The sequence below is a fragment of the Notothenia coriiceps genome, unplaced genomic scaffold (assembly GCF_000735185.1).
Source record: "Notothenia coriiceps isolate Sejong01 unplaced genomic scaffold, NC01 NC01_scaffold00023991, whole genome shotgun sequence".
NCBI lineage: Eukaryota > Metazoa > Chordata > Actinopteri > Perciformes > Nototheniidae > Notothenia > Notothenia coriiceps.
Window position 1 is genome coordinate 3,715 of NW_011356692.1, and position 13,135 is coordinate 16,849.

The 13,135-nt window shown below is 40.2% G+C and overlaps 2 protein-coding genes across 2 annotated transcripts; both read left to right on the top strand.

The window, feature by feature from the left end:
* Nucleotides 1-4,267: 4,267 nt before the first annotated feature.
* On the top strand, nucleotides 4,268-5,496 carry LOC104954816 (trypsin-3-like). Its single transcript, XM_010782002.1, has 5 exons — nucleotides 4,268-4,327; nucleotides 4,462-4,621; nucleotides 4,720-4,982; nucleotides 5,071-5,207; nucleotides 5,289-5,496. The coding sequence occupies exons 1-5, from the start codon at nucleotides 4,288-4,290 to the stop codon at nucleotides 5,436-5,438; spliced, it is 750 nt and encodes a 249-aa protein (XP_010780304.1). The 5' UTR covers nucleotides 4,268-4,287; the 3' UTR covers nucleotides 5,439-5,496.
* Nucleotides 5,497-7,896: 2,400 nt separating this feature from the next.
* On the top strand, nucleotides 7,897-11,088 carry has1 (hyaluronan synthase 1). The gene is made up of 6 exons (XM_010782003.1): nucleotides 7,897-8,039; nucleotides 8,886-9,383; nucleotides 9,492-9,690; nucleotides 9,804-10,029; nucleotides 10,158-10,290; nucleotides 10,413-11,088. Exons 2-6 carry the CDS (start codon nucleotides 8,899-8,901, stop codon nucleotides 11,086-11,088), a joined length of 1,719 nt encoding a protein of 572 aa, XP_010780305.1. The 5' UTR covers nucleotides 7,897-8,039; nucleotides 8,886-8,898.
* The last annotated feature ends 2,047 nt before the right edge of the window (nucleotides 11,089-13,135 follow it).

Here is a 13,135-nt window from a genome sequence, read left to right on the forward strand (position 1 = left end):
AAATCATATGCACCAAATCAAACATGACTTAAAAGCCTAACTTTGACACCAATAGACATATTTCTGTATCTGTACTTTCCAAAGAGTTGATTAGGAACAACAGACAGAAGTCACTCCTAAAATGAATGCATAAAAATGCACTGTGGTTGATATTTACTTGCATTGAAAACTCACTGGGTTGCACACAAACAACATGGAACAAAGAAATCTAAATCCAAAGTTAGATCTAACAGTGAAACACAATGAGGCTCAATATCTTGAACTGATCAGATTCACACAGTGTGAGCTGCTATAACCTGCCCAACCCCAAGAAGTGAATCCCCCGCTAATGTACCCACACACCACACAGGAACTATGACCTGCCAAGAGTCCAGATGTGAGGGGGAGGACAGAAGGAGAGAGAGAGAGTAAAAGAGGACGAGACACTACACACTCTCAGTGAGTTCAGAGCATTACTCTTATTTAAGTGTGTGGGAGGGCTTATGCCTCCGTCATTATTGCCTTTATTCTTTTGGAAACATAAACATTTAACATCTGAATATTCGTCCCCAATGAGAGAAATTCAACAGCCGGTCCAAAAACAATTCATCCTAACTGCAGGAAACCTAAATAAGTTGACCCAATTACCTTTTTCATCAATCCTTTCACAGTGAACTGTTCCGCCCTATTTGCAACAGTAAATGAGATTACTGTTTTAGCTAAAGTCTAGACAGTATGACTACTTTGTGTAGTTTTGTTTTGACCCTCTTGAGAAATCAGCCTCCACTTTTCATTTTCTGTGCTCGAATGTGCTTTTTGCATTTTCTGCCTTACAGACTTGCAGCAGAACTCGAAGGCAGAGCATTTTGCTGGTGTCTGTGGGGGATATTAATAGCTATCCCAAGGCTATAGTTTGAGGGAAGCCTTCAGAGCTGAGGGCTTGCCAGAGTTCTTGATTTACCAACCCAACATGCAATTATGTGTGTGCCGCACAAATACCAATTTGGGTGTGTAAAACAACTAGTGGAGGTTTAAAGAGAATTGAGTTTTTAGTAGAGGTTGATTGATGCAGTTTGAGTTTGGGGGTTTATTGTTCACTACAGCAGCTGGGAGGGTGGGGTCGAAACCTGAAAGGCACAGCTAAATGTACGAGGTATGTTTGTGTCTGTGTGCGGGGCAATGCAGAACTCATGATGTGACTCCTGCTCCCATCATCACTGTAATACACCCAGTATTTTTCATCGCTGCTGAGAGCTAAACAATGTGAGCTCACAGTATTCTTAACTCCTCTTGTGAAATGTGAGTATAGTATGCTAGCTGTTGTGTTGAAATCAGACTCCAGTTACACTGCCACAAAGACACAAATAGTGGGAATCTGCAGCGTCCTGAAACCACAAAGGATTGTTGATCTTGTTGCGGTGATGACTGGAAATCAACCCTTGTCTCACGGGTGCGGAGAGGTCAGGAATTTTTTATTTTTTTATTCAACACCGGTGCCAATGGCTTTCGTTCCTTTGGCTGACTGACGGTTTTTTTTCCATGAAAAACACCACACGCAGGGAAAAAAAGCTAAACCTCAATAACCTAAAACCACTTCCTTACATTCGTCCCTACTTTCAACCGCAATGCCTGGTCCCCCTCAGCAGACCGAAAGGATATGAATAATCAGCCTAGGCTCTGTCTGAAAACAAGGCTGGCAGGCATAAGTCATACACTGAGTCGACACAGAGCTCTCTCTGAGGGTATTCTTGGGTACGGTGGAATGGGGTTAGGGGGACCGGAACTGGTTAAACAGGGAGCAGCAGATGGTGAAATCAATGGAAGTTATGATCCTATCCATGTACTGTAACTAAGGTTAATGGTGGGAAATGGTGGGGAAAAAAGGTGGGGGCAATTATTTAAGGTCAATGACAGTTTTAGATTGAATGCAAAGCATTTATCTCGTTTCTTTCTTCATCAAGCGGATCACATCCTGGATGTTGTTTTGCACGTGTGCAACTGAAACCGGCATCTGGGTGTCATATGTAGTACTATCAAAGACGTTTCTTGGCAATTAGCTAAGGGACTCTTTGCATTTGTTGCTCATTTTAACGATTTTGGAAATTTGGTTTTCTCAAATAAATGCCATTGAAATGTCCTATAGCCTCATGTTTACTGCTGAAAACTTAATGAAATGTTATCTCTACTGTAGTTATAGAGTAAAGAGCAAACAAACAAAACAGTGAACAAAAATGCACCCTGAGGCTTTTCATTTATTTACAGAGAGGATTTTTCTCAGCAGAATGTTGCGCTTCATTGCAATTGAAGAAGAATAAAGCAAGTGCTATGCAGGTTGTAAGAGGAATGATGCAGACAGGAGTGTGCCACACACTAATGATGGGGGAGAACTTGCCTGTGCTGGATGGGAATGCGTTATATTTTAGCCTTAAGTGTATAATCATAGGGTTTGGTTAAATGCACCCTCACATTTAAATGTTTTCCTGTCTGGTTCTGATAAACACCTATGCTCATACATGAGTAACGGAGCCTTGTACAGTACCTCTCAGTAAGCCTCCATTCTGTAGCATTGACTCAGCAATGATAAGCAGTTTTCCAATGTCAAAACAGTAAGAGTGCTGATTTCCTTTGAACATCTCATACCCAAACCAGATAGATAGAGGACAGTGATACATGTGTTTCCTAGGAGGATTAAACAATTTCATTTCAAACTGTTGAATCATGCAAAGTTCTGCTTTACTGTAAAGGAGAAACACGTTTCTTTTAACTTATATAAATAGTTTAAATGGCTCCAAAAGGTTGTAGGAAAACGTATGACGAACATTCTGTTAGTGACAATAAACAAATGTTGAATAAAATGAATTAACAACTAAATGCTTTCAGTGTCAACAACTGTATAACAACAATATACGGGAATCTGAAAATGCTGTAATATGTTTTGGCTAGGATTATTTCATGTTAAAGGTGGTATGTGTAAAGCCTGGAAACATGCTCCATATAAATAGGTCAGCATTTCACCTTTTCTACTGCTTCCATAAAACATACATTTCCAATCATCAGTTATTAAAAGCCATCTACTAACAAACAGCAGGACAAATGAAAGCACAATTCAACGTTTTTGGAACTCAACAACACAGCTCTCTGTTAATCTCCATGTGTGGAGTCGGCCTATAGTTAATCTTAGTAAACTGTGTTTTTACTGTGCCACTAAAAATGGACTGTGCAGTCTGTAAACGCTTTGATAGTTGGTATATTGGAATAAACCCAAAGTGGCAGAAACAAGTGTAACCTGTGAAACGCCAGCAGTAGAAAGTTTGCTATGTACGGTTTGCGCTGGCTAAATTTGAGGTGCAGCCACAATTGAAGGTGCATTTCCCTGAGCTGAATCCTGCTCTTTTAAAAAGAAAGTTTTTATTTGTATTTCTATGGCTTTAAATGTAATCCAATAAACTGCCTAATACACACAGACCCAGTTCCTCCAACCATTGACCCCTGACAGCTCTTTTTTTACTCATCTCATGTTGGAATGGGGGCAATCTGGAGCTACAATGATTCACTTTGGCCTTTAGACAAGCAAGTGGAATCACTGTATGAGTGTGATGTTTATCACCCTGTAACCTCTAAATATTTAGCTGAACATTTTGATAATTTTTTTATTTGAATGTTTTAGATGACATTTCTGGCCAAGTGGTAAGCATTTCACTTTTAAGGTTGAGCAATAGGTTGTTCATATCATGTATTGCAACCCGATTGCAACACAGCTACATGTATATACCGGATCTTTCCAGGCAGCAGCTGGCTGATAACAGACCTCCTTTAAAGTATGAGTATGCAGAATACGAATACAATACAAATAATACTTTATATATGTTTTTTTTTTGGCTCTCTGGGTGATGGAAATGGCACATTTGCTATCAGACAATTTAACTGTCCAGGAGGGTGTTTAACCACTTGTAATACAAACACATACCAAGTTTTACTTAACATCCGCACGTGTGAATGTTAATTTATAGTCACTAAAAGGCAATATACATCTCATATCCAGGCAACTGCTCAAAATCTCAGACTAAAAGCATGCTCCAAAAGGGGAATTCCAAATGTTAGTTGGCAATTCAAATAGTTTACTCTTTCAAGCTGTTTTTCCCCCAGTTTGCTTTTCTGTCTTTCACAGTATGCTCTAAATTGTTCTTGGGAAATGTAACACATGTTTACCTCTATGCTAGAGGACCTTGAGAAAAAGGAGATAAGAGCATTAAAATACCTGAAATCTAGAGGGTGAGTGCACATTCATCTTCTGGCCAGACAGCAGGCATGAAGCTTTTCCTTCTTCTGACTCTCTTTGGAGGGGCAGGTATAGTACATCATTTATAAATACTGTACCAAATCTGAATGTGTGGCATTGAGTAGTCTAACATATTGATGATTAATGATTGATGTCAATAACATAATTGATCTGTTTTTGTCTTTTTTCCAATGTTTCAACAGCCGCAGCTGCCCTGAAGGAAGATAACAAGATTGTTGGAGGTTATGAGTGTCCAAAAAACTCTGTGCCCTACCAAGTGTCTCTTTACACTGGGTACAACTTTTGTGGCGGGACTCTTCTGTCTGAGGAGTGGGTGCTCTCTGCTGCACACTGCAGAACAAAGTAAGAAATACAAGCATGCAAAACCAAACTAGAAGCTGGTAAACACTGATGGATTGATGTCAAAGTTTATATCTTGAGATTTCCATTATTTCTTCAAGGTCAGATATAGAAATTCGGCTGGGAGAGCATGACATCTTTGAACCCGAGGGAACAGAACAGCACATTATGTCTGCCAAGTTTATTCGACACCCTGACTACAACTCCGGCACACAGGATAGTGATATAATGCTGATCAAACTTAGTCGACCTGCCACTCTGAACAGCTACGTGCACCCTGCTGCGCTCCCTTCAAAGTGTGCCAGTGATGGGACAATGTGCCAAATCTCTGGATGGGGGAATATCCGTCCCAGTAATGAGGGCTGTGAGTCATCAGACTGATTGAGATTGTCCAAAAAATGCCATTTCTAACATTATTGTATATAAAAACAGGATTTGTCTGTCCTTTCCAGCAAGGTACCCTCATAAATTACAGTGCCTGGAAGCCCCTCTCCTGAGTGATGACACATGCTTTAATTCATATCCTTTCCAAATCACTGAAAACATGATCTGTGCTGGCTTTCTGGAGGGTGGGAGGGACTCCTGTCAGGTAATATAAAAATGGCTGCTGTAACACAAAACAATTGTTTCTGTCACTATGTGCACCAATCCTCTTTTGTTATATCTTCAGGGTGACTCTGGGGGTCCCATGATGTGTGACAGAGAGCTCCATGGAGTCGTGTCTTGGGGGAAAGGATGTGCTCAAAAGAAAAAGCCTGGGGTGTACACAAAGGTTTGCAATTACCTCTCCTGGATCAAGAACACCATGGCATCTGGCTAAGCAGCATACACATCAAAGTATTCGCATGTTAACTGGCAGTAAAGTCAACTACATGTGATGTGCTGTGTGTGCAGTGTGGTTTTTAAGTCATTACATAAGAGTGTGTATCTATAAATAACATCTTGAATGAAGGGAAGTACATCTGCCTCCTACAACTACTTTGACTTTTCATTACAGTGAATTGACAGACAGGTGTTTTGCCCTACAGGTGTATAAAACAATTTTGTCTGGAAAGCCACTTGTGCTTAGCACCCTATAGCTTTGGTAAGGAGGACTGTAAATCAAAATGGCATCTAACTAAGTATAGAGGGTAACACAGAGATCTAGCTGCCGCCCATGCTTTCACTGTATTTGACTCTAGGAGCTTATACTCAGAACAACTTTACAATGAATAGGCAGACATGTTCCTTGCTCACGGAGGGCTCGGTAGAACACAGAGTAGTTGAGTAACAAACCTGCTATTTACAGTCAGTAAATCACAAAGGAGCAATAAATGCTACTTCACTGCTCTCTGTGGGCTAAAACTGTAAAGTATGTTGCGCACTCCACACTCCACCATCCCTGATTATGTAGCACTGTCTGCAACAAATAATGGTACTTCAACATTTGACTATTCAGCAACTGTATATGTTGTAGTTGGGCTTGAATGTTGTTTGTGTTTGGAGTAAATTGGAGCATTTTAGTTATTTTCCTCAAAACTATTAATACATACTGCAAGACACCAACTCCATATCTATGAAACTGCTTTGTTACTACCTCTCTGTGAAAGCTCCCAAACTAGGATTCAAACAACAGCATCAGGTGCCCTTATAGAAAAGCTCAATCACAAAATGCTCCTGTGATTTGCGTGTATTTCGGTTCCTTGGGTGTGGCACACAGCAGCAGGGTGAGTCACGAGGCATTTGCTTGACCATAAAGAGGCATAACGAGGACTCATTTATGCACAAGAAATAGCTCTTATTGCCATGAAGCATGCTGGAGGCTGCATCGTTTTATTTTTGAAAACAGAGCTTTGGAAAGGATGTTGTTTCTGGCAACATAAATCTGCAGGTTTGAATCTTACAGGATTCCACAAACTATGTTTACGAGCTTCTGATGGTAGCTTCGTAGAAGAGTTATTCTCCTGCAAATGCACACCAACTCAGTTATCCCTCAGTGACTTCATTGACTATCCAGGGACAAGTGGGAAAGCACTATACTACTTTAGCCATGATCATTTAACGAAAATAGAGCTTTAAAAAGGGAAGAATGAAGATAGCAATTTGATAGATTAATGTTAAAACATTGTATGGTGAATTAAAAGTAACAAACAATGGCTCACATGCATACAGTTTTATGATTGATGAAAACATACAGATGTCTTGGAGTAAGCCCACATATATTAACATGTGCAATAAGTCAAGCCAATTCACCATCCCTAAACACATTGACCGGCTCAGCCTCCACACATGACATCAGTTGCCTCGTGGCTTCTATTTGGGTCGACATGAAGCGTGTTGACGGCTCGGGACAACTTCTGCGGGTAAGGGTGGGGACCTTCGTGAGCGGTCAACAGTTTCCCCTGTAAAGGAACTCTCCAGGGATGTAATCATGGTTTTAATTCAGGACAGTGGCAGCAACTGAACCAGCTGCGTTTGTACTCTGAAGGCAAAGATTAGTAGAACAAAGACAAGACTTCCTTTTACTCTGTGACATCAGCTTTACTCCTTTGATATTACACTTCACCACTAAAACGTTTTTCCACTACTTCCTAAAACTTAAATACCACTTTGTTATATTTAACCGTTGCAGTGTCAGATAGGAACCAGCAGAGGGCAACATCCAACCAGTTTACAAGCTTGACTGCAGCTTCTGAAGTTACTTAATACTCCCTCTTAAGGTTAATGCGATTAAATACCTGACATCCTCTTCGCTAGGCACATATTCTCTAACCAAAGCTGTTAGGTAATTGTGGTGGAGTAAAAGGTAAGATTGAAAGTTAAATGTAGAATATATTACATTTTGCTCAAGGGTTAGGGTTAGGGGTTAAAAAATAAGTAAAAAGCAAATACAGACTTTTACTTAACTACAATGATTGAGTAACTGTACTTCCACCACTGATCGAGTGGACAAATATGTTTAATTTGAGTGCGAAAGTGTTATTTAACTTGGGCTATGTTAATGTTAGTGCGGCTGCAAAATAGAACTTTATGGCAATATGAGCAAACAGAAGTCCTACTTCTTGGTTTCCTCTTTGTTTATTTGAAGCTCATGTACTGTACCGTTCACTTTGGAAACTTCTTTCATTGCATTACAGTAAATAGTCTTGTCCGAATGGTCCCAGACTTAAATTCTCTGTCTTAAAAGACAAAAGAAAGCCGCACAGATGTGCTCGCACGACGTCAGTCAGAGGGACCACCGCCTTGCTTCTGACGTAGGCTGAGTCAGTGACAGCGCCTGTATGCAAATGTGTAACCCCCAGACTGAAGGAGCGTATGCCTACACATGGCCGATGCTTTCACCCTAGCCTATAAAGAGAACTACCGTCATGCCAAGTTCACACAGAAGAGAAACACCGGATTGATGTCTCGCAAATTGAAATCCAGGGGAGCTTAACATCAGGTAGGTGCGAATAAATAATTCTTGCATGATTGTAGTACCGGTGATGTTTGTAAATGACTTATAAACTCATAGATACAGTTGTCTTTGTCTGAGTTAAGAGATAAGTTGTGATTTAAATATAAACAAAAATATCTTCTGTAGAATCATGGCATGTCACTCAAAATGATTTGATTTAAAACACAAATGTTTAAATAAAAACAGACATCCCATTTCTGCTAGAGGTAAGTTGCCTGATGAAATGCATATTACATTTACTCTCGTGTGTTTTTTATATCTGATAATGAATGTTTTTAATTCATCAACCCCGGTGTTAGTTCTTGCTTTGATACAAAGTCAGTTAAATGTTTCTATTAGAATAAGGTTTTATGCTATGTTTCAGAGTGAGTGTTGTCTGACAAGCTATAAAGCAATTGTATAAACAAGCATTAACAAAAAATATTTCATATTATTCATAGTTTGGAATAATCTTTGAAATACTATATTATTGCATACATTGAAAAATGTGAAAAATAATAAGTTAGACATAAACAGATAATGTTAACACACTACCTAGTCTTTTGATCCCACTGTGTGTTATTGCTGGTTTTACATAACCTGAACTGTTTATCATCATCTGTTTATTTACAATATAGGACAAGGTTGTTTACATTTAAAAAGTTATAACTTGGATCTTAAAGCTTGGCCTGGTTGCTGTATAATTTTTCAACTTATGGCTTTTTAGCAGATCTTAAAGAAGAAATATAAACCGATTAACTCCATGTACAGTAACACACCCTGAACTCTGTCTGTGTACATTTTTAGCATAACCGAGCAATTCTATAACTGTTGTGTTTTCGTGTCTGATAGGTAGAGAAGCACAATGGATCTGAAACCTTTATTGAAGAACTTGGGCTCAATTGTCCGCGCCATCTGCACTTTTGGGTTTGCTGTGCTGGTTATGTGCTTGCTGGTGTGGGCCTATGTGGACGGTTTTCAGCTGGTAACATCCAAATACGGAATCATCTCCTTTGGCTTTTATGGGCTACTCCTCTCACTTCACGTGTTGGTCCAGAGCCTCTTCGCCTTCATTGAGCACCGACGAATGAAAGCACGCACAGAGCCCTGCTCCTTTACCAAAACAATTGGCTTCACAATTTCAGCCTATCAGGAGGACCCCGCTTATCTCAAGGAGTGCCTCAGCTCCATCAAGGCCCTCAGCTATCCTCCGGAGCTGCTGCGCATCATCATGGTGATCGATGGGAACACAGATGATGACCGGTACATGATGGAAATGTTCAGAGAGGTGTTTGAAGACCGGGACCCTGGCTGTTATGTGTGGAAAAATAACTACCATACGTGGAATCCCATCCAGGCCCAGCAGCCTGTGGAAACGGCAACAGAAATGGGCCCAGAAGGGGATGCTGAATTGGGCACAGGAGGGGATGCTGAATTGGGCACAGGAGGGAATGCTGAAATAGGCCAAGGAGGGAATGCTGAAATCGGCCCAGGAGGGGATGCTGAACCAACTTTTGTTGAGGACCCAGAGCGAAGAGACGTAGAGCAACTGATCCGGAACAAGCAGTGCGTGTGCATCATGCAGAAGTGGGGCGGCAAGCGGGAGGTGATGTACACTGCGTTCAAAGCACTTGGGTCATCAGTGGACTATATACAGGTGTGTATTCTTCTTTTTGAAATCATATTCCCTATGTTTAAAAAAAAGAAAAAGTGATTGAACCATAGTGTGCAATTTCTTTTATGACAAGACTCTCTTACTCCCTCCCTTAGGTGTGTGACTCAGACACCAAGCTGGACACTCTGGCCACCATTGAGCTGTGTAAAGTGTTAGAAAGTAACGACAAGTACGGTGCTGTGGGAGGAGATGTGATGATCCTTAACCTGAAAGACTCTTACATCAGCTTCATGAGCAGTCTTAGATACTGGATGGCTTTCAACATCGAAAGGTCCTGCCAGTCCTTCTTCGACTGTGTGTCCTGCATTAGTGGTCCTTTGGGTGAGAGAAAAAGCTTATTCCCTTTTGATATGTGTCAATGTATTGGTGTACATGTCAAGCAGTTGTATTCAGAGCTATAATGCACTGTTCTAACTCATTGTGTTTCTTTCTTGAATTGCTCCATAAAGGTCTGTATAGGAACGATCTCCTCCAGCAGTTTCTGGAGTCCTGGTACAATCAGATGTTTTTGGGAAGTCACTGCACATTTGGTGACGACAGACATCTTACCAACCGAATGCTGAGCATGGGCTATGCTACAAAGTAAGAAGCTTTTCAACATTGTGCACAGTTATGATATCAGATGCAATTATCTTGAAGTGACGGTGTAACCTTTGCTGTAATGATAAAGGTTTCATAAATCTTGTTTTTGCCTTTTCTTTTAGATACACAGCCCGCTCCAAATGCTACACAGAGACACCTGCTGAGTTTCTGCGCTGGCTGAACCAGCAGACTCGCTGGACAAAATCATACTTCCGCGAGTGGCTCTTCAATGCAATGTGGTGGCACAAGCACCACCTCTGGATGACTTACGAGTCCATCGTCTCGGGTATTTTCCCCTTCTTCGTTACAGCCACAATCATCCAGCTGTTTTGGACAGGCACGGTGTGGGACATCCTCTGGATCCTGTGCTGCATCCAGCTGATCGGGCTGGTGAAAGCATCTTACGCCTGCATCCTGCGCAGAGACATGGTGATGGTGTTCATGTCCCTCTACTCGGCCCTGTACATGACCAGCCTGCTGCCTGCCAAGTACTTCGCGATTCTCACCATGAACAAAAGCAGCTGGGGGACTTCTGGCAGGCGTAAAATTGTAGGGAACTACATTCCTCTTCTCCCTCTGTCGGTGTGGATGGTCATTTTACTAGGCGGGCTGGGTTACTCAATTTACAGGGAGAGTCAACTGGACTGGTCCGAGCCAGCCAAAGTAGAGGAACTCACCTTTATCATTTTTGGCTGCGTGGCCTACATCGTATACTGGCTGCTTATGATCATCCTTTACTGGGTGTGGTTCCGCAAGTTATGTAGAAAACGGGTAGGAAGTTATACTTTAAGTGTGTAGTGTCCAGTGAAGGACACTACACACTTAAAGTATAACAACAAATAGAAAAATAATTGATTTTAATTCAACTATTTACCTTATTTTGTTCTGTGGGTCTTTATTTAGTCTCACATTTCAGTAACTGATGGACAGGGTTTTCCCGGCAGTTTCTAAACCAACACACTTCAAAGTGTTAATATTGATGAAGTGGATAAAATCCGCTCTGCAATAGTGTTTAGAAAATATAAATAATATATGTAAGAAAACAGGTTTGATTCATATGGAGATGTTATTGCACATTTAAATGAAACTGTACTGAGGGCTTTTGCGCCCATGCACTTCTCAGGTTTCTCTTTGTCAGTTTATGATGGGAAGAAGGCATTTTATATTTGTTCAAGATATCTGAGAAATGTAATCTCATGTGTATTGTATTTAAAGTAGGTAGCAATTGATCTTGGATTATTTGTTTTAAAAATATGTTTAGACTATATATCTGCATAATGTATGTGTATGTACTGTAAGCATACTTCAACAACAATCACTTCACCACTGTCATTGTAATTGCACTGAATCCTGGATAGCACTTTCTGCAGAGTTGCTGTGATTATAATGCTGAAAGATAAACTGTTCTCTACAGTATATGAAAATTAAAGTGATGCTGTGGCCTAGGATCAAAACATGGAGGCTTGAAGGATGAAACAATGGGGACTGATGTTTCATATTGTAGGCAGTAAAATGCACCTTGATTGCGTTGACAACATTTGTCATTTTAGCACACACACAGAAACACACACACACACATATATATATATATATATATATATATATATATATACACATATATATAAATATATATATGGCTGGATATTGTCGGTAAATGTGAAAACTTTGATGGTTGTGGGAATTTGTACAGAATTGAAAAAGAATAAATATTTTTTTAATGTGTTCAACTCTTTTCTTTGGGTGATAAAAATCTCTTTCCAGTAAACAGAAAAAACAATGTCTTAGTAGATCATTCGTTAGTTACATAATTCTGTATACAGGGGAAACACTGTGATGTCACAGTGTTCAAGTTTTAGAGATTTACAGATACAATCTTCACGGCACTGATAAGAGAAATGTGAAACTGCCACAAGGGCAGCGATCCCTCTATTTACAAGGAGCACCCAGGAGCCAACAATATAATTCACATCTGTGTTCAAAGTACATTCGGATAGTTTAAAAAACAATAAAAAAGAGGTTTCCATGTTAAAGTAGTTTATAACTCAGTTTCCACAGATTAGCAAATCAATGACAATCTGCAACTTCAAGATAATCACTATTACTATCTCTGAGCCGGAAACTGCTGCACATCTAAATTGGTAAAAGTGTAATTATCAAAGGTGATAGTGAGAGTGGAAACCCTTTTCTGAATCAGAACACCTTTATTCGTCCCACTGAGGGGAAATTTACATTTGTTACAGCAGAAAAGAGCCAAAGACAGCTTAAAGGTGGGGTAGGTAATTCACTTCAGAAACACTTTTTGTTATATTCCATGGAATGCGCTTAACATCCCGATAGCAATGAATACATTACATGCTTTGACAATAAATGTCATCTGTGGATACCGTGGTGCTTTTCAAATTTCGACCAAGCCGGCCCGGCTCAGATAAATGGATGGCCTACCTGCCTGTCAGCCTTCCATCTCATGCACAAACTTATCTCATGCCCTCATTGGTCATGTGCGCGTTCGTGTGTGTTGGAGGAGGGGCTCTGTAAAAATCCTGCGTTCACACCGGATGCGATGCGATGTTTGGGGGCGGCGCGATTACATGTAAAGTCAATGCAGAGACGCGGACAGACGCAAATTCGCTCCGACGGCGAGCATGAAGTCTATGGAGCTATTTCAGGGTCATAAGTTTTGATCATTCAAAAAAATACAATTTATTTGAAAGTCCAAGTTTTCATCCTGAACTTTGAAAAATACAATGTTGCATTCAAAACAAAAAAAAGTATTTGAAAACATTTTTCAGGTTGAATATTGTTTTGATTCAGTTCAGCAATTTTTTTAAATAAAATATTTATTTTC

Bases quoted from the DNA above. Each gene is read 5' to 3' on its own strand.
- LOC104954816 (XM_010782002.1), top strand. From the start codon at position 4,288: ATGAAGCTTTTCCTTCTTCTGACTCTCTTTGGAGGGGCAG. The intron at 4,622-4,719 runs GTAAGAAATACA...TATTTCTTCAAG, and splicing joins GCTGCACACTGCAGAACAAA to GTCAGATATAGAAATTCGGC. The intron at 5,208-5,288 runs GTAATATAAAAA...TTATATCTTCAG, and splicing joins GTGGGAGGGACTCCTGTCAG to GGTGACTCTGGGGGTCCCAT.
- has1 (XM_010782003.1), top strand. From the start codon at position 8,899: ATGGATCTGAAACCTTTATTGAAGAACTTGGGCTCAATTGTCCGCGCC. The intron at 9,691-9,803 runs GTGTGTATTCTT...TCCCTCCCTTAG, and splicing joins CATCAGTGGACTATATACAG to GTGTGTGACTCAGACACCAA. The intron at 10,030-10,157 runs GTGAGAGAAAAA...TGCTCCATAAAG, and splicing joins CTGCATTAGTGGTCCTTTGG to GTCTGTATAGGAACGATCTC.